This window comes from Urocitellus parryii, chromosome 5 (assembly GCF_045843805.1).
Source record: "Urocitellus parryii isolate mUroPar1 chromosome 5, mUroPar1.hap1, whole genome shotgun sequence".
NCBI classification, from domain to species: Eukaryota; Metazoa; Chordata; class Mammalia; order Rodentia; family Sciuridae; genus Urocitellus; species Urocitellus parryii.
Window position 1 is genome coordinate 65894552 of NC_135535.1, and position 21289 is coordinate 65915840.

Consider the following 21289-nt stretch of genomic DNA (forward strand, 5'->3'; position numbering starts at 1 on the left):
ACCACCCTGGGCAACACTGCAAAACTCAATTTCAAAATAAAACAAAACAAGACATAAACCAAGAAACAAAAATATTTATATGATATTCAGGTAAAATCAAAATGATAATGACAGAAACCAGATGTGTATTACAGTGTTGGGGGAAGAGAGTTATGGCAAAGGAGCACAAAGAATAGTCTGAGAATGACAGAACTGTATCTAAATTGTGCTGGTGTTTCAATGTTGCATACATTGTCAAAGGTATAAAAAACATATAAAAATTTATTACTGAAAATTGATGAATCTTTTTTTAAATTTATTTTTTAGTTGTAGTTAGACACAATACCTTTATTTTATTTATTTTTATGTGGTACTGAGGATAGAACCCAGGGCCTCATACATGCTAGGTAAGCACTCTACCTCTGAGCCACAACTCCAGCCCCGAAAATTGATCAGTAATGTACATAGAACACATTCAAGAGAGTTGATTTTTATTTTTTATTTTTGTAGTACAGGGGATTTAATTGAGGGGTGCTCTACTATTGAGCCACACCCGTCTTAGTTCTAATTTTATTTTGAGACAGGGTCTCACTAAGTTGCCCAGGCTGGCCTTGAACTTGAGATCCTCCTGCCTCAGTCTCTCCAGTCATTGGGGTTATAGATGTGCAGTACCAAACCAGCTAAGAAAACTGATTTTTAAAATTGCTCTTCTTACTTCATAACAGAAATTTAGGTTAGATATGAGAAAGAAATTTCTGATCATGTGGCATTTTTACATATTTCCTTTCATGGATCTTTCTTTTTTTCTTTGTGATACAGGGGATGGAACTCAGGATCTCAAGAACATGGGGTGAGGGCCGGGCAGGGTGGGGCATGCCTATAATCCCAGTGACTCAGGAGGCTGAGACAGGAGGATCGCAAGTTCAAAGCCAGCCTCAGCAAAAGTGAGGCACTAAGCAACTCAGTGAGACTTTGTCTCTAAATAAAATACAAAAAATAGGTCTGGGATGTGGTTCTGTGGTCAAGTGGCCCTGAGTTTAATTCCCAGTACCATTAAAAAAAAAAAAAAAAAAAAAAAAAAAGACAGGGTCTCACTAAATTACCAAGATTGACCTTGAATTTGCAATCCTCCTGCTTCAGCCTCCCAAATTGCTGGGATTACAGGTGTGTGCCACAGGTGTGTGCCACCCAGCAGAGATTCATGCTTTTTAATACTAATTTTAAGTTTTCTATAGTTTTTGTGGAACTTTGGTTAATTTATATACTTTCTGAATATTAGTTGATCTTGACTGCAATGCAGTTGAAAGTAATGAAAATTCTTGAAGAAAATCCATCATTAGAGCAAGTCTTGGATGGTCTCTTTACCATACAGGAATAAAAAGAATGAGAAAAATGCATGTGTGATGTGAGATACAAATGCTACACAACAGTGGCAGTTCATAAACTACATGCTACTGAGCTTAACCCCAATGTCTTGCCAGTTTTAGTCATTTCAAGTTTTTAACTACAGTTTGTAATTCAGTTCCATTTTTATTGGATTAAAAATAGAATTTTGACCCCGGATGTATCCCTGGCCAAAGCATCTTTCCTTTTTTTCCTTTTTCTCCTGGATTCCCAGCTGGAGAAAGGTCCTTCTGCCCAATCATGCCAAAGAGGAAAGTGACCTTCCAGGGCGTGGGCGATGAGGATGAGGAGGATGAAATCAGTGTTCCCAAGAAGAAGCTAGTGGACCCTGTGGCTGGGGCAGGGGGTCCTGGGAGCCGCTTCAAAGGCAAACACTCCTTGGACAGTGATGAGGAAGACGATGATGAAGAGGGATCCAGCAAATATGACATTCTGGCCTCCGAGGATGTAGAAGGTCAGGAAGCAGCCACTCTCCCCAGTGAAGGAGGTGTGCGGATCACACCTTTCAACCTGCAGGAAGAGATGGAGGAAGGCCATTTTGATGCTGATGGCAATTACTTCTTGAACCGGGATGCTCAGATCCGTGACAGCTGGCTGGACAACATTGACTGGGTGAAAATCAGGGAGCGGCCACCTGATCAGCGCCAGGCCTCAGACTCAGAGGAGGAGGATGGCCTGGGACAAACACCAATGAGTGCCCAAGCCCTCCTGGAGGGACTTTTGGAGCTTCTCTTGCCAAGAGAGACAGTGGCTGGGGCACTCAGGCGTCTGGGGGCCCGAGGAGGAGGCAAAGGGGGCAGCAAGGGGCCTGGGAGGCCCAGTTCCCCCCAGCGCCTAGACCGGCTCTCTGGGTTGGCCGACCAGATGGTGGCCCGAGGCAACCTTGGTGTATACCAGGAAACAAGGGAGCGATTGGCTATGCGTCTAAAGGGGTTGGGGTGCCGGACTCAGGGACCCCATGACCCCACACCTACACCCTCCCTGGACATGTTTGCTGAGGAAGTAACAGAGGGAGAGCTCGAGACCCCGACCCCTACCCAGAAAGGAGAAGCAGAATCACCAGGAGATGGTCTGGTGGATGTGATGTGGGAATATAAGTGGGAGAACACAGGAGATGCCGAGCTATATGGGCCTTTTACTAGTGCCCAGATGCAGACCTGGGTGAATGAAGGCTACTTCCCGGATGGTGTTTATTGTCGGAAGCTGGACCCCCCTGGTGGTCAGTTCTATAACTCCAAACGCATTGACTTTGACCTCTACACCTGAGCCTGCTGAGGGCCAATTTGGTGGTCCCTTCTTTCCTGGACTTGGTGGAGGTGGCCCAGCTGCCTCAAGCAGTGAGGATATTGAAGGCTGCTTTTCAGTTTCCCTTTCCCAATAAAAGTGTTGAGTGTGCATTAGGGCCTTGGCTGTGCTAATGGCCAAAAGCCAGGGGCCTTTTCCATAGCAAAAAAAAAAAAAAAAAAAAAAAAAAAATAGAATTTTATCCAGAATTTTAAAAAATATTGACTTGTTTCATTTTAGAGACTGAATTTAAATTGATAGTGCCAAATAATGACATTAGAAAAACTTCTAACAAATTTGTAGCCATTCCCATCTTCTTTCCCACTTATCATACAAGCACCATTAGAACAAAATGAAATTAAGTTCACTTTCAAATATTCATTGTTAAAGCCACAATCATTCAAACTAGATAATAACATATTTGAAATACACTCTTCTTGTGGCTGACACCAGATCTTTTATTTATTTTTTTAAATATTTATTTTTTAGTTTCAGGAGGACACAATATCTTTATTTTATTTTTATATGGTGCTGAGGATCAAACCCAGTGCCTCATGCATGCTAGGTGAGCACTCTGCCACTGAGCCACAAATCTCAGCCCCACACCAGATCTTTTAAAGCAATCTGATTTAACTGTATACTAAAGGTAAATCACCAGGTGTTTTTCTTCCAAAATATAGATGCCTCATCAATTATGGTGATTATTTGGCATTTTCTTCTAATATTCTTAAGTATCTTCACATAATTTCTTTTGTAATATGTTCTGCTATTCTTGTTGCACTGAATTGTATATGTGAACAACTGTCTATTTACTCCATTTTTTCTATTTTAATTCTATTGCTCCCTTATCAAATAAAGGTCTATTTATTATGTTTTACCAAATTATAGAGTATTAAAATTTTCCATGCTGGGCCTGGTGGCACATGCATGTAATCCCAGCAACTTGGGAGGCTGGGGCAGGAGGATCACGAGTTCAAAACCAGCCTCAGCAGATTACCGAGGCACTTAGCAGCTCAATCAGACCCTGTCTCTAAATAAAATATTAAAAAGGGCTGGGGGGGGGGCGTTGGGATTGTGGCTCAGTGGTAGAGTGCTTGCCTAGCACATTCGAGGTCCTGGGTTCGATCCTCAGCACCACATAAAAATAAATAAATTGTACTTAGGTTCAATGTCTGGATCAAAAAAAAAAAGAAAGAAAATTTTCCATAGTATTTTATTTTTTTGTTTATATACTAATAGAAAATCAAGACATTAGTTGGTTCCTTTAACGAATATTGAATTTTAATACAGTCTTTAGAAACATTATGGTATTTTTAAAAATTATTATTTATTTATTTCTTGATGGTACTGGGAATTGAACCCAGAGATGCTCTACCACTAAGCTACATCCCGAGACTTTTTTATTTTTTATTTTGAGAAAGGGTTTTGCTAAGTTGCTGAGGCTAGTCTTGAATTTGAGATCTTTCAGCATTGCTGGGATTACAGGTGTGTGCCAGCATTTCTGGGATTGCAGTTGTGTGCCACCATTCCCAGTTAATAAACACTTTTTCATTGCAACAATCTGGAAATACAAGGCTATTTTTTCCCCGTCCTGGGTATTGACCCCAAAGCCTCCTGCATGCTAGGCAAGTGCTCCACCACTGAACAACCTCTCTAGGCCCTTTTATAAAAAATTTTCAAACAAGCTCTTACTAAGTTGCCCAAACTGGACTTGAACTTATGTTGGTACTTTCACTGTACAGTGGTCCAAAGAGGTTTCCAGAAGAAAAGGAACCTCTACTTGAACCTTCCAGGTTCTGTCACAGGAAAGAATTTAAGGAAGCCACAGATATGAGAAACAGAACAAGAGATTTATTTTAAAGGGGAAAGTACACACTCGAAAATAGGAGTGCAGGCACTCAGAAAATTTAGCTGTCTTGTTCTGAGTCTTTAATTATTATTATTTTATTTCTTTTTAGTTGTTGATGAACCTTTAATTAATTTATATTATTTTATATGGAGTGCTAAGATTCAAATCCAGTGCCTCACACATGCTAGGCAAGTGCTCTACCACTGAGTCACAACCCCAGCCCCTTGTTCTGAGGTTTTAACATTTATAGAGGGATAGGAGCTAAAGAGTTGAACTACAGGTGGAGTCAGGACAGTGTTACACAATTTTGTGCCAGTTTTTCTCGCACTCATGCATTGCCCTGGCATGTTCTAATCATGCTACTTCCTAAATAACATGTCTTATTAGCATCTTAAATCTCCACCCAGGGGCATTACTATTATAGTGTATTGTCATTATAATGAGGCTACAGGTAATTTCCTGGCCACCAAAGTCTTTAAGGTACATCCTCCCTAAAGATGCCTCCAGGTGCCTTCTTGGTTATCTTGTGGATTGGTTGCTTTCTCATCAGCCATTCAGCAAGTGGCCAGCAAGGACACAGGCTAGGTTGCTCATGATCTATTTGTTGTGCATTCCAGCAGTTTATGGGCATTTCTCTTTTGAGACTCTGTATTCTCTCTGCATCCTTAAATTCCTATCTTGGGATTATAGGAATGTCCTATTTTTGTTTGTTTCTTTTTGTGATAATGGAGATTGAACCCAGGGGTGCTCTATCACTGAGCTACATCCCCAGGCAACTTTTTAAAAATTTTTGAAAGAGGGTCTTACTAAGTTGCCCAGGCTGGCCTTAAACTTGAGATCTTCCTGCCTCAGTCTCAGAGTTGCTGGAATAATACCTGTGCACCACATCACTTGGCCTTGTGCCTGTTTTTACTTTGAACATGATTTCTTCAATGAGTGGTCATTCAACAATTTTGAAATTTGTTCCCATTATCTTAGACACCCTATAATTTCCATCTGTTTTTTCTTCTCAGGTTTAAAAATCATTCTGTTACTTCTAAACCCGATTTCATTTCTATTCTTGTTTTATGTGCTAAACCCTGAAGTTCATTGTGCTTAATTCTCTTAATACTGTAGACCCATTTGAAGATTGTTCTGATTGTCACAAATCATGGTGCCTGAAAACATTTTTAAACTGTCTTAAAAAATGAAAGTTCTGGGCTGGGGATGTGGCTCAGGTGGTAGAGCATTTGCCTAGCATGCGTGAGGCACTGGGTTTGATTCTCAGCACCACATAAAAATAAAATAAAGATATTCTGTCCTCCTAAAACTAAAAAATACTTTTTAAAAATGAAAGTTCTCTAAAAACAAAACAGGAACAATTTTATGACTAATTCTGATCAAAATAACTGTAGTTCCTTGGAAATGCTGTGCTCTTTGTATTTTCCATCATTAGTGCAGTTTGAATGAATGTGTATAGTTCAGAGGTCTTTGTGTTCACATTTTGCAACTAGGTAAATGATCATATTATTTGAGCTTGAATTCATTTTTATTGATTGATTGGTACTGGAGATTGAACCCAGAGGGGTTTAACCATTGGACCACATCCCCAGCCCCTTTTAATATTTTGTTTAGTTTTTATTTAGAGACAAGTTCTCACTGAGTTGCTCAATGCCTCTCTAAGTTACTGAGGCTGGCTTTGAACTTGCCATCCTCCTGCCTCAGCTTCCCAAGTTGCTGAGATTACAGGCATGTGGCCCTGCGCCTGGCTTGAATTCATTTTTAATTTTAATTTATTTTATACAATGTGTAGACAGTTCTCTGTTCTCTGCATTTAGAAGTATACGCACTATGAATCTATTAATTCTGTAATTTTTGCAACTTTATGTAATTTTATGATGTAATTTTTGTAATTTTATGATATAACTCTATCCTATACCTAAAACATTTAAAATAAACCCTTTATGTGCAAAAAAAAAAATCAGTCTGTTCTGGAATGGATCAGAATTTGAAAAGCAGTTTTGTGCTACATTAGGAAAATTTATAATACCACTTGGGGACTAATGTCAAATTTTTGTTACTGATTTTAATATGATTTTCAAAAGAACATGAATTTTCATTTGCTTTTGAGTCTATACCTATATCTTCATTATGACTTATTATTTCTATTCTTTTGAAATTTTTTTAAAGTTATCAATGGATCTTTATTTTATTTATTTATATGTAGTGCTGAGAATGGAACCCAGTGTTTCACACATGCTGGCAAGAGTTCTACCACTGAGCCACAACCCCACCTCATGACTTATTATTTCTTGAAAACCAGCTTCAATAATTCCTTTTCCAACAATATTTCACAAGATCAGACTATGAATAAATGCTTGATTTATTCCTGAGAGTTCTGAACAGAGTTGGAAAGAGATATGCACAACATCATATAGTATTTTCACCACAGAGATACAATGGACAAATAACCTCAAGAGGAGAATTAGCAAAATGAAGTAAAACACCCCAGATAGCAAGTGATGAGGTTAGACTATTTATAACCCTTAACATAATTTAATTATGAGCTTATATAATTTGATTGTTAGTAGTGGTTGTGGTTAATAACTGACTCACAAAAATACCTGAAAATTTAGTAATCAGCCTTGCAAATGTAAAAGCTCACTGAAGTGTATTACTAGCTCGATTTTCAAAAAGAGGCTTTGGAAAGACAAGCAATTTGTCTGGTTGATAAGTGGCTGAGTCAAGGTAAAAATACTGGTCCAAAACCCTGACCCAAGTTAGGTTTTTTAGTCTTCTTAGTGGAGAATATGAGCCCTATTGGCTTGATTTAAAAAAAAAAAAGTTTTTTGGAGATATATACTGAAGGAATTTCATATTTTCATATGCTAGAAAATGCATGGCGGGGGGAATGAACCCAGGGATACCTTACCAAAGAGCCACAACTCCAGTCCTTTATATTTTTTGAGATAGAGTCTCACTAAGTTGCCGAGGTTCTGACTTGCAATCCTGTTGCCTCAGTCTCCTCAGTAGCTAGGATTACAGGCATGTGCCATCATGCCAGGTGAGAAGGCGTTTTTCTGGAGTACCATCCTATATTGATATCACATGCTTTTTAACATTCCCATGATAGGGCCAGGTGCAATGTCACATGCCTGTAATCCCAGCAACTGGGGAGGCTGAGGCAGAAGAATCAAAAGTTTGTTGCCAGCCTGGGAGATTTAGGGAGACTGAGGATGTAGTCCAGTGGTAAAGTGCACCTGGGTTCAATCCCCAGTACCACCAAAAAACATTCCTGTTTGGACTGGGTATATAGCTAAGCAATAAAGCAGTTGCCTAGAGTGCTAGCAAAAGGCCCTGGGGTTTTGAGTTTCAATTACAAAAATATGTGTGTGTGTGTTATAAGTGTGTGTGAAAGAACACCATCAAATGGCATTATGCAGCTGTGCGAAACGGGTACAAAAATTTGGAGGAAAGATGGCCATACACACATTCCCAAGTTACCTGCCAGTTTTGCTAGAGAGTCTTCATGCTTGATACCATTAAAGCAAAATAAGTAGTAGGTCATTAGCCTGGGGTTATTTGTACCCAGAAAACCCTCCTGATAAACTGATGAACTTTGAATACAGCATCAGCCATTCATAGGTAGTCAACCAGTCAACTGGTTATACAACTAGGGATCTCCCATGTGACTATATCCAAATAAAGCAAAGCCAAGCTGTATCCATTAATTAATTTCTTTACTTTCCTGTTCAGCCTATACTTCTTGCTCCCCAAACTGCTGGAAAAGATTGCTGAATATTCCCCTTCTGGTTTTGGGTGCAGCCCTATTCAAGAAACTTTTAATGCTCAAATGAACTGTTAAAAAGTTTGTCTAAATTTTTTCTTTTAAACATACCTATCCAGAAACCAATCTAGGCTAGAAATATGAAGAAAGAGGGGAATAGCTGCTTGTCTTCTTCATCATCTGCTATTGAAAATTGCTCTTCTCCTTAAACATTTTCATTAACTACTTTAGGGAAGTATAAATATGCATGTTTACCACCACTAGCACCCACCCACGTGCACACACTTTTTTTTTTTCTTTGCTGTATCAGGGACTCTAGGATGGAACTATATGCTCAGCCCCTCACCCCTTTTTATTTTGAGATAGGGTCTTGCAAAGTTGCCCACGCTGGCCTCAAACTTGTGATCCTCCTGCCTCAGTCCCCCCAGTAATTGGGATTACATGCCCTGGGCCATTCTGCCTGGCTACCACTAGTCCCTTCTAATATTTATCAAACTGCATGCATTTCAAAAAGTTTCATAAAACTTATGGTCTGAAACCATATTTGAATAGGAAAGAATACTATCAAATGGCATCATGCAGCTGTGCAAAAAATTTGGAGGAAGGATGGCCAAAATGCTAGGCCTTGTGGGGAGCTCGAAATCCTTTCCATAGTTCCTATTCTGTACAGGAAAAAAACAAACAGAGCTGTAGGAGAACTTGGACATTATCTACTCTTGTCCCACCTTTTCATTCAAGAGGAAAGAATGGCTCCACTAAAGTGAAGCGAATTAATTCAAGTCAAGTGGTTTAGCCAGGATAAATTTATAGCTCTTTCCACTACACACTGCAGCCTCCTCTAAAACACCCTCCTTGTACAGAACTTACCCTGATAGTACCAGGAACCTAGTTGGCCTACAGCTGAATTTAGGCCAGATCTCTGAGTGGCTCCTGACTCAAAATGCGGTAACCTTGTGTGAGAGGGGTTAAGGCCAAAGTGGAGAAATAGAGTTCAAGTTCGGCCGCATTCCAGGATGAGGAGCGTGAAGAGACAACTGAGGCCTGAGCGAGGGAGCCACGCCCCCCCCGTACGCTAGCAAAGCGAGCGGCCTAAAGCAGCCGCGAGCTCCGAGCACGCAGCCGGCGGCGCGCACGCTCGCCCCGAGGCCGTACGGGAGGCGGGCAGGCGTGCGCGTCCCCGCGGAGTGGGCAGGGCCCGAGGCGTGGCTCTGTGCAGGACCGGGGCGGGGCCGCAAGAGCTCTAGGTGCAGCCGCTTGGTCGCGACAGGTGCGCGAGGCAGAGCACCAGGGACCGGTGGTAGGACAGCGCAGCGCTGAGAAAAGACGGCTTTTAGCCAGGTAAGGGCCTTCTCTTTCCACAACCAACTCGAGAGTGCACGGAGACCCTGACTTCGCTCCACACCCTCTTTCTCCCGCGACTTTTGAGGCAGTCGGGGGAGTACTGGGAACGTGAGCTCCTCCCCTTCGAGGTAGAGTTCGAGGAGTCACAGATCCTCTGCTGTTATCTCACTTCTGGGCACCGCGCTAGGGGTGGGAGTGATTGTGTAGGGCTGAGCCTTTGCTGCCGGAGAGCGGGAGTTCGTAGGACACCCCTCTTCTTGCACTGGGAACACTCCTTTCCAAGTCGATACTTTTTTGGTGAAGTGGAGGAAAGTGTCAGTTCATCACAAGTCAAAATACCCTCCCTGGGAAATATTCTAACATTCAACTGCTCCTTTTTCAGCCATTCCCGCTCTCTTCGGTTTTTCTTCCCTTCTTATTCCTCGTTTTTAAAAAGTGTATATATAGAGTAAGAAAGAGGGTTTTTTTTTAATACTTATAGAACAACACATAATGTGTACTAGAAATAATTAGGAACTTAATTCCAACTGAACGCTGTTTAAGACACTTATATTCCTTTGAGGTATGTTGAGAATATAGCAGTCCTTGCAGCTGATATATCGTCCTCAAATCGCTACGTGTACATAAGCTAGCATCCGTCACCTATATATGTAGGTGTTAATATAAAGTAACTGTACATTCTGGCTGTGCGTTCTAAAGTTTGACGTTGTAGGTTCCAGGAGCGAACCATCTGGCACCCTTCCTAGCTTCCTTATTGCTGCTCACAACACCACTGATCCCAGCGAGAGATATTTGAACTACTATTGTTGTGCATTTAATTCTAGCTTGCAAAAATCTTCTTAATTCAGGTGGTTCAATTGACTTGACTTTTCAAGTTAGCCAAAGGCCTTTTGGGAGTTACCAGTTGTTAAGACCATGCCCCATTTGGGAAGAGATCTTACTTTTGCTGTTTAAGTGGTTGAAAGGGATGCTTTTTATCCACTAATCCTATTCACAAATGATAAATATTTCAGGAACCACGAAATTACAGTTTCTTCTGAGGTCTCTATAGTTACAAAAGAAGATGACAAAAATTTTCTAAATTTCTGTGGACTGATAGCCTAGATGAAGGATGCTCATGGTTCAAGTAGATCTTCCAAAAGTTATGAAGTTGGCAGAAGAGAAAAAAAAATTTTAAGTGTGTATATATAGAAAGAGAATTTTTTTACACTTACAGGACAACATGTAATGCGTACGAGGTAATTAGGAATTTACTTCTTTTTTGGACAAAGAATTTATTGTGTCAATTCTGTGGAATCAAAGTTCCAATCATCTCTACCCTAAAAAAGCTTAAAATCAAATGGGTCAGACAGAATCACAGATACAACTTATAGTATTAATAAGGTCAATTGTATTCTAGAGGTCAGGTCAGGATGTTATAGGAACACAGAAAATATAAATTAAAAATTCTTCTGTTTTCCCTTAAGAACAGAAACACATAACAACAATAACAGAAAAACTTTGAGTAGTAAAAAATGATTCTCTTCAGTTCCTGTATTTGTATCTCTCATATTTCTTACCTTGTCTTCCACCAACTTTATGGCCTTTTGAAGATGGAATTAGATCCTGTCTTCAATTCTGTGAGAGTTCAGTGAATAGTTGGTGGAGCTCTTTTCACTGTAAGGTATTAGTGCCTGGAAGTGTTATCAGGTAGTCCCTGAACTTTAGAGCATCTGAGAACAGTATATTGGCAACACTAGCAAAATTACCTCATTGTATAACATTGTTTAACTTGGTACTTTCAAGCTTTGTTCCAGACTAGGGGGTTAAAGGTGGAGCCAAATTTCAACATAATAATTCTAGGAAGAGAAAGCTTCAGAATTGAAAACAGTTCTATTAACAGCATGTTTTGGTGACAGACTATTCTTCCCTAAGGTGCCCTCAAATGTCTTTTTTTTTTTTTGTCTAGGGGTGTAGTTCAATGGTAGAATGTGTACCTAGCAGGTGTGAGGCCCTACATTTAATACCTAGCACCAGAAAGAAAAGAAAAAAAGAATATATATACTACACATTTTACATATGTAATACACACACATTTTTTTTCTTTATTTGGTAGGAGAGACAGGGTAGGTATGTGGGTGAGGAGAAAAGGGTGATAGTGTTTGGAGATTCTTTGCAGGGTTTTGATGATCTGAAGTTTATAGTACCCTTGAATACTTCTATTAATTACCTACTGTGTTCCAATGTTCTAATATACAGAGGATGGACATGACATGATTCTTTCTACATAATTATGTTTTTAGGTTTTTTAAATAGAAGTTTGGTATAATAGTGCATACTGTGGTTGTTTCATTTGGGAAAGGAGCCATGGCATTTGATGGAAACATTTTTACATTGCTTATCCCCTTTTTTTCTGTTTATACTTCAGAGAAGTTGTCTTCTCCAAATTTTTGGAAAGGCAGCAGGTATATTTGTATGTGTTTTGGATCTCTACAATGATGTTTTCTTAGAATGTTTTCAAGTATAATTTTAGTTACTGATTCTATTAGAAATTCAAATTCTTGGCTTTCCTTTGTTGTTTTTCCACCAATCAACTGTATTAACTTAGAACCTTTGTAACAGAAAAATTCATCAAAGACACAAAAAAGGGTGTGGGAGATCATTAGGCATTTTTGCTATAAATGACCACTTACCTACAAATTAAATGAATTTGTCATTTTTTAATCTTTATTTATTTTTTATGTGGTACTGAGGATCGAACCCAGTGCCTCACACATGCAAGGCAAGTACTCTACCACTGAGCCACAGCTCCAGCCCAAATTTGTCATTATTTGACAATGAAACTGGTTTTTCAGGTTTTCTTAACTCCATAGCCTACAAAATGATTTTCATTTAAATTGGGATTATACCCATTTTACAGATGGGAAACTAATACTTGGTTCCTAAGTCAGTGATTGTCATAAGAAAAGACTAGTGTTTTTTATGGTTGCTATGGTTTTTCACTGGATTTTTTAAATAGAAAGTTAAAATACTTCATTATATACAGTGCAAATCTCAAGGTGAGGTTAATTACTTAACACAGACTCTCAAGGTTCTTTAGTAACAAACCAGTGGCTTCAAATTAAGTGGTTTCTACTTAATGATTCTGGAGTTGAGATTCTGAGTAAATGGTACTCATGGTAGGACCAAATTGTTTATGCTGTGGCTAGGTACAAAGGTCTGGAGACTCAAATTATTGTGCTAATGCAGACTTCTTTTCATAAAAAGGAGAAAGTCTGACCATAGAATAATCCATTATTCAGCAAGTCAAATGATTTCTTTACACTTAAAAACATTTTAGCTACTTCAAGTGTCTACTCATAAGAAGTTAGCATGATACCATTAAATTTTACATTCTTTTGATTTTCCTTTAAAGAATTTCTTCCTTCCTTTTTTTCCAGTACTGATGATTGAACCCAGGGTGCTTTGCCACAGAGTTACATCTACAAATCTTTTTATTTTTGATTTTAAGATAGGGTCTCGCTAAGTTGCTCCGAACCTCACTAAATTGCTGAGGCTGGCAATGAACTTGTGATACTACTGCCTCAGCCTCCTGAGTGACTTGGATTACAGGCATGTGCCACCATGATCAGCTTGATATAGGAAAACTTTATAATCCCTCAAACAATTTTTATTTTGCACACCAAAATATTGCCAATTTTTGTTTTGTTACCTATAAATTAGCAATGTTGATATGCTTTTATATGGGTTTATATTTACACAATTTTTTTTTTTTTTTTTTTTTTTTTAGTGCCCAGAATAAAACCCTGGGTTTCACACATGGTAGACAAGTGCTCTACCATTGAGCTAGATCCCTGGCCCCATATTTTTTTTCATAAATTGAAATTCAAGCCAATGTCCCAGGACATCTTTCTGTATCTTCAATTTTACTGAACAGGTAACACGTGCTCAGATTCAGGTATCACTTTCAGCACTCTAGCTGGAAACCTGTTGGTCCACACAGAGTATCCTGTGATTTCCCTCTTATGACCCCATCAGTTTTCCTTGTTACCACTTGGCAACATTTGACTAAGTGAACAACTTTTTTGGGTCTTCCTTTCATTTGGTTTTCTGGACATGTCTACCTGGTTCTCTATCTTCTAACTATTTCTTCCCATACTCTTTTATTATAGACTGTTTGATTCTTAAATGCAGATGTTTGCCAAGCTTGTCCTGCATCCTGTTCTCCCTATAGTCTTTCCTTATGCAATCTGATCTATTCCCATGACTTCAGCCATCACCTCCAAATGAATGATTTGCAAATCTGTCTTTTTTTTTTTTTTTGGTACTGGAGATTAAACCCAGATGTGCTTAACCACTGAGCCTCATCCATAGCCCTTTCATATATTTCATTTAGAGACAGGGTTTTACTAAGTTGCTTAGGACCTCACCAAGTTGCTGAAGCTAGCTTTGAACTCCTGATCCTCCTGCCTCAGGCTCCCAAGCTGTTGGGATTACAGGTGGGCACTACTATACCTGACTCAAATTTATCTTTTTTAAAAATTTTTTTTTAGTTGTACATGGACACATTATCTTTATTTTTTTATTTTTATGTAGTACTGAGGATCGAATCCAGTACCTCATGATGAGAGGCAAATGCTCTACCACTGAGCTACAACCTCAGCTCTTCAAATTTCTTTTTTAAAAAGCTTTTTTGTATTGTACATATAATTCTTGTTTTATTATCACTTATACAACAAGCACATACACATTTTTAAAATTGTATATGTTCATTATACAAATCCTTAAATAAACAGGCTATAGAGACAAAATAAATAGCCCATATTCCATAATTTGTTCCATTTATTGTATTTCCTTTCACTCTTTTTTTCCTTTGATACATACACACACACATACACAGGCACAGGTAATTGAGCTTATTCCTACAATTTTGTATCTGCTTTTTTTAAAAAAAATTTTTTTTCATTAGTTGTTGATGAATCTTTATTTATTTATTTATTTATTTACATGCAGTGCTGAGACTCAAACCCAGTGCCTCACACATGCTAGACAAGCACTCCACCACTGAGCCACAACCCCAGCCCTCTACCTGCTTTTTCACATTATATTATGTCATTATGTTTCATGGCATCAAAATTATTTGAAAGCAATTTTTAAAAAATTTTTTTTTTCAATTTTTTTTTTAGAGACAAAGTCTTCCCATGCTGCCCAGTTTGGCCTCAAGCTGGGACTAGTGCCAGCACACAGAGCTTTGAAAACATTTTAAGAAATGTTTAATACTCCATACACTATTGTATTAATACATAATTAAACTGTGTATTTGGGTATTTTGGTTGTTACAATGTTATTAATAAGTGAACATTTTCAGAATAAATTTATTCGTAAATCTTTATGTAAATTGCTCATTATGTTTGTAGGTTAGATTCCCAGAATTACTGTGTGAAAGGGTGAAAGACTAGACTAACTTTTTTTTCCTTGGGAGTATGGGAGATTGAACTCAGGGGCATTCAAGCACTGAGCCACAACCCCAGCCCCATTTTGTATTTTATTTAGAGAGAGGGTCTCACTGAGTTGCTTAGCACCTCGATTTTGCTGAGGCTGGCTTTGAACTCATGATCCAACTTGTCTCAGCCTCCTGAGCTGCTGGGATTACATGTGTGTGCCATTGTGCCCGGCCTAATTAACATTCTTACCAGCAGTGATTGTGAATGCCCTTCTTAGTGTGTCTTTTGTAGCATTGAATATTATCTGTTAAATTTTAACAACTTTGATAAGCAAAAGTAGAAATTTGTATTCCTTTAATTTCTAGTCAGAACATTTTTTTACGTTCATTTCTATTGTTTTTAAAAATTGTTTTCTTCTTTTGTACTGGCAATATAACCCAGGGAAGCTTTATCTCTGAACCACATCCCAGTCCTTTTTATTCATTTATTTTTTAAATTTGAGATGGGGTCTCAGTAAGTTTGAGACTTTGAACTTGTGATCCTCCTGCCTCAGTCTCCCAAATCGCTAGGATTACAGACTAGGCCACTGTGCCTGGCTCTCTTACTATTTCTTTTTCTGTGAACCAGAATTTGGTTAATCCCATTCCCATTTTTAATTGAGTCTTATGGGTTTTATTATGTTGGTGGTTTTGTTTGTGGCTCTTTCTTTATTTGGAGTGCTTTGAGGGGAAACATGGGGTTTTATTAGACCAAATTGAATGAGTGGAATCAGGAAGTGGAAAGTGTTCAGAGGTTGAGTTATAGTGTCACAAATGCCCTGAAGGGCTAGAGCTTGTAATCAATGCACAGTGGAAAGGGTGCTGCTCTGGAGGAAGCCCAACTTGGTTTTTTTTTTTTTTTTTTTAAAGAGAGAGAGAGAGAGAGAGAGAATTTTTTTTTTAATATTTATTTTTTAGTTCTCGGCAGACACAACATCTTTTGTTGGTATGTGGTGCTGAGGATCGAACCCGGGCCGCACGCATGCCAGGCGAGCGCGCTACCGCTGAGCCACATCTCCAGCCCCCAACTTGGTTTTGTCATCAGCTAGGTAGGTGATCTTTGGCAAGTCATTCATTGACTTAGAGCCTCCTCTGTAAAATGAGAGAGTTGGATCCATCCGAAGGTCCATGTAAAATCTGTGGTGACTTTATGCATTTATTTAGGTCCCAGGGATTGAACCCAAAGTGTGCTTTATGATTGAGCCACATCTCAGCCCTTTTTTGAGACAGAGTCTTGCTAAATTGCTTAGGGCCTTACTAAGTTGCTGAGGCTGGCTTTTGAACTTGCCATCCTCTTGTGTCAATCTCCCAGGTCTCTGGATTACAGGCATGTGTCACCATGCCTGACTTGTACAGACTTTAAAATTACTGTTTGCAAGAAATTTTGGAATTCTTGTTGTCTAGTCCTTAACTTTTCTCCTGTTTTAGATATCTAGAGCCTGAGGAAAGACTGCATGCAGCAGGAGCAGTTTCTATTAGAGTAGCAAGACTTGATGGAGTCTGCAGGCAATTTAATTTGTCCTTAAACTTTCAGGACAATAGAAATCAAAAAGATTGGTTTAGTGGGGGTTTTTTTGTTTTGTTTTTATTGTTTTGTTTTTTGTTTTGGTACTGGGAACCTATAAAGCATAATGATTAAAAAACTGAAAAGCTGTAAAGCACCCTGAACCCAGGCGTGCTTTACCGTCTCCAGTTCTTTTTATAAATTTATTTTAAGACATGGCCTCCCTAAATTGCTGAGGCTCACTTCATACTTGCAGTCCTCCTGCCTCAGCCTCAAATTGCTGTGATTATAGGTGTGCACCACCACACCTGGCTAGTCTAGTATTTTTTAGGCACTCTCAGTGACTAGCCCTTGGAAACCTGATAAAATCTGTGACAGGGTATATATTGCCGCTCCAATTAAACAACTTCTGTTTCATACAGAAACTGTGCTGAATATTTTTGTTTCTGTTTTGTAGAAGTCCTTCATTTTTAAGAGTATTAATTCTTTGTCCTGTGTTCAAATATTTAACCAGTTGCTTGCCTGTTAATTTTTTCTTACCTTTATTTAATTTATTTATTCATTTTTATGTGTTGCTGAGAATTGAACTCAGGGCCTTGCATGTGCTAGGCGAGTGCTCTACCGTTGAGCCACAACTTCCCACCCCTTGCCTGTTAATTTTATATGTGATATATTATTACTTATCTGTAGATTTTTAAAATTTGGGATTTTGTTCATTGCTTTTATGTTTAGAAGGCCTTCATTCAGAGATGGGTTAAATATTCACTTTCTTTTATTTTTTTATGGTTTTACTTCCTGTATTTAACTCTTTTTGTGAATGGACTTTGGAGTATCCAACCATGTGGTTTAGTGCCTTTGCATATCTGTAGCTAAGAAGCTACAGATCTGTATTTCGAACTACTTTTTAGACCACGTGGAAAGTCAATATGTACCCTGTGTCTGCATTCACCTAGATCCTGTAAGGAAAGTCTGAAGTTGTCTTTAATACTTCAGTCCTCCTTTGTTCTCACGTTTAATTGATCACCAACATTGATTGTTCTACCTCCACAGTGATAATGGCTCTATTGTCAGTCTTCTGATTCAGATCCTCCTTTTGGGTGGGTCTTTGAGTAATCCTTAGAGTTGGCTTCAGATTTCCCGTTTTAGTCCAGCATTGTCATTAAAACAACCCAGAGCACTGTGGCTAGGGATGTAGCTCAGTGGTAGAATGCTTGCTGAGACTGTGCGAGGCCCTGGGTTTTGTCAGCATCAAACCAAAAGGAAGTGGGGAGAGAAACCTGAGCACTGATTTTCACAGTATTGTTTCCTCAATTACCTGTATCAAAATCACCTGGGTGTTGGTTAAACTGCCAGGCGCAGTGGTGCATGCCTGTAATCCCAGTGGCTCTGGAGGCTGAGACAGGAGAATTGTGAGTTCAAAGCCAGCCTCATCAAAGGCGAGGTGCTAAGCAACTCAGCGAGACCCTGTCTCTAAATAAAAGACAAAAAATACAAAGTAGAGCTGGAGATGTGGCTCAGTGGTTGAGTGCTCCTGAGTTCAATCCCTGATACCAAAACAAAACAAACAAGCCTGATAGATTATCAGGTCCTACCTATCTAAAGGGTGGGTCTGGGAACATGAAGTGTTTTTTTGTTTGTTTGTTTTAATTTCTTTTTTTTTTTTTTTTTGAAGAGAGAGTGAGAGAGAAGAGAGAGAGAGAGAGAGAGAGAGAGAGAGAGAGAATTTTTTAATATTTATTTTTTAGTTCTCGGCGGGCACAACATCTTTGTTGGTATGTGGTGCTGAGGATGAACCCGGGCCGCACGCATGCCAGGCGAATGCGCTACCACTTGAGCCACATCCCCAGCCCTGTTTTAATTTCTTTTTAATTGTTGATGGACCTTTATTTTATTCATTTATTTATATGTGGTGCTGAGAACCCAGTGCCTCACGCATGTGAGGCAAGTACTCTACCACTGAGCTACAACCCCAGACCAGATCTGAAGTTTTAACAAGTATATTAAAGGACTCATATACACACTTAAGGAGAACAAATGCCCAGATAAATTAAGTCAATTTCTGTATATGCCCTTCCAGATCTACCACCTCTCTCCCCACCCCAGCCTATTTTTCCAGGCTTATCTCCGGACACTACCCACTCTGCTGGCACTACAGCCATACAGTGATTCACTATTTCCTGGACCCACCCTGACCTTTCCTGCCTCTGTGCCTTTGCTCATGCAGTTTGCCCATAGCTTCAGGCAATTCCTTCTCCCTCCATCCCCCATTAAACTCAAGTTTCTTAAGAGTCCGCATAAATGTGACATTTTAAAAATTAAAAAAATTCATTTTCTAATTTCTTCAATTTGAATCAGTGGCTTTTTTTTTTTAAGTTGTAGGTAGACACAATAATCTTTATTTTATTTTTATGTGGTGTTGAGGATTGAACCCAGTGCCTCACGCATGCTAGGCAGGTGCTGTACCTCTGAGTCACAACCCCAGCTCCTGGATCTTTATTTTATATGTGGTGCTGAAAATTGAACCCTCTGCCTCACACATACTAGGTAAGTGCTCTACCACTGAGCCATGACCGCAGCTCCTAGTACTTTATTTTTACTTCATTTCTTACCTTAACACTGTCAGTCTTATGAATTATTGTTTCTTTTTAAGATTATAAATTTCTTATTTTTTTTTTTTTTTTTTAGTACCAGGGATTAAATTCAGGGGAGCTTTATCACTGAACTGCATCCTCAGCCCTTTTTCTTTCTTTCTTTTAATATTTATTTTTTATTTATAGGTGGACACAATATCTTTATATTTTTGTGGTGCTAAGGATCGAACCCAGTGCCTCATGCATGTTAGGTGAGAGCTCTACCTCTGAGCCACAACCCTAGCCGTTTTTTTTTTTTTTAATGTTTATTTTTTAGTTATAGTTGGACACAATATCTTTATTTTATTTTTATGTGGTGCTGAGGATGGAACCCAGGGCCATGCACGTGCTAGGTGAGCGCTCTACCACTGAGCCACAATTCCAGCCCCTCAGCCCTTTTTATTTTTATTTGGACACAGGTTCTTACTAAGTTGTTTAAGACCTTGCCTAGTTACTAAGGCTAGATTCAAACTTATGATCCTCCTGCCTCAGCCTCCTGCGGTGCTGGTATTACAGGCACATACCACCGTGCCCAGCAAAATTATAAGTTTTATAAGTATGAGAACATTTCCTTTTCAAATTTTTAACCATTATACATTAAGTAAGCAATTAATTCTTTATAATGTGTGATATATATATATCACACATTATAAAGAATTAATATATATCTGATCTTGTATGCAATTATGTAACAACTTTGGTTTTGTATCACAGTTAGAATAAAATTAAAATATTTTACCATCACATAAAAGATCTTATTTAATCTGGCTGCCACTCATCTCTTATAAGTACCATGCTAACCGATTGCGCCACTGGAGCTCCTACTGCCACTCATCTCTATGTCATCTCATACTCCTCTCTTCACTTTCTCCTTAGTCACATTATTTCTGCCTAAGAGCCTTTACCTTTCTTATTCTCACTGCCTAGAAAACTCCTCTATTTCTTCTCTTCATCTGGCTTGCTGCCACTATCCTCCCACTCATTCAGGTTTCAGCTAAAATATCATTCACTCAGAGAGACCTTCCCTAAGCACTAAGTAGCTGTCCCCTTTCTACCTCCACTCCAGTTACTCTTTTTGTATTTCCTCCACAGCACTCATCAGTTTTTAATTGTCCTGCTTCCCTCCCAGAATAGAAATTGCATGAGTAGAGACCTTATCTGTCCTTAACATCACAGCCTTACCATCTAGAGCACTGCCCAGTACATGGTAAGAGCTCAATAAATATTTGTTGAATGAATGAATACCCCTTGAAGATAGACTTCTTATTTTAACAAGTCTTGTATTGGTTTGCACTACAAAGTGGTGGTGTTGGTGTGTGTCGGTGTGGGTATATACCCCCTCCCTTTTTTTTTTTTTTTTAATGGACCATAGCTGAGGTAGTTCCATCTGGGTTCAAATCAGGTGGCAGTCGCTGAAGATTTCTGAAGGTAGCAGGACAAAGGCTTTGGGTATGGTAGCAGCAGGATTCAGTTCCATGAGTGCAGGTTTTCCAAGGCGTTTCCTGGATCCAGGCCACTGCTTTACTACTTCTTCAGACTTCTACTTCCAGAACTGGTCCTGCTGCACAATGTTGTTCTGTTAGCTCTCACTACATTTTTAATTTTTTTTCACTACATTTTTTAAAATAACTTTATTTTATTAATTTATTTTTATGTGGTGCTGAGGATCAAACCCAGTCCCTCATGTATGTGCTAGGCAAGCACTCTACCACTGAGCTATAACTCCAGCCCTCTCATTACATTTTTAAAAATATTTTTTTAGTTGTAAATGTACATAATATCTTTATTTATTTATTTTTATGTGGTGCTGAGGATTGAACCCAGTTCCTCACATATGCGAGGAAGGCGCACTACTACTGAGCTACAGCCCTAGTTCTCTTTCATTACATTTTTAAGAGCAAATTTGGCAAACTGATTATTCAAGCAGCCAACAATTTTCTTCTGCTTTCCTTCTCTGTGAAAATAATAATAATAAGAAGAAGATAGTATCTGGAATCCCCAAGGAAAGATGAAATTATTTTCCTTATACTTACTACATTCCCTGAAATGCTACAGTGTGTGTATTGATTAG

The 21289-nt window shown here is 38.9% G+C and overlaps 2 protein-coding genes across 4 annotated transcripts in view; both read left to right on the forward strand.

Moving 5' to 3' along the window:
• The first annotated feature begins 1540 nt into the window (after positions 1–1540).
• On the forward strand, positions 1541–2820 carry LOC144254905 (CD2 antigen cytoplasmic tail-binding protein 2). Its single transcript, XM_077798752.1, has one exon. The coding sequence runs from the start codon at positions 1624–1626 to the stop codon at positions 2647–2649; it is 1026 nt and encodes a 341-aa protein (XP_077654878.1). The 5' UTR covers positions 1541–1623; the 3' UTR covers positions 2650–2820.
• Positions 2821–9513: 6693 nt separating this feature from the next.
• Lima1 (LIM domain and actin binding 1) overlaps positions 9514–21289 on the forward strand; it is a 94962-nt gene continuing 83186 nt past the window's right edge. For all 3 annotated transcript variants that reach the window (XM_077798505.1, XM_026407001.2, XM_026407003.2), the window contains exon 1: positions 9514–9620. The gene's annotated coding sequence lies outside the window, so the exon portion shown is untranslated. The remainder of the gene's footprint in view (positions 9621–21289) is intronic.

Coding starts and splice junctions, on each gene's coding strand:
- LOC144254905 (XM_077798752.1), top strand. CDS start 1,624: ATGCCAAAGAGGAAAGTGACCTTCCAGGGCGTGGGCGATGAGGATGAG.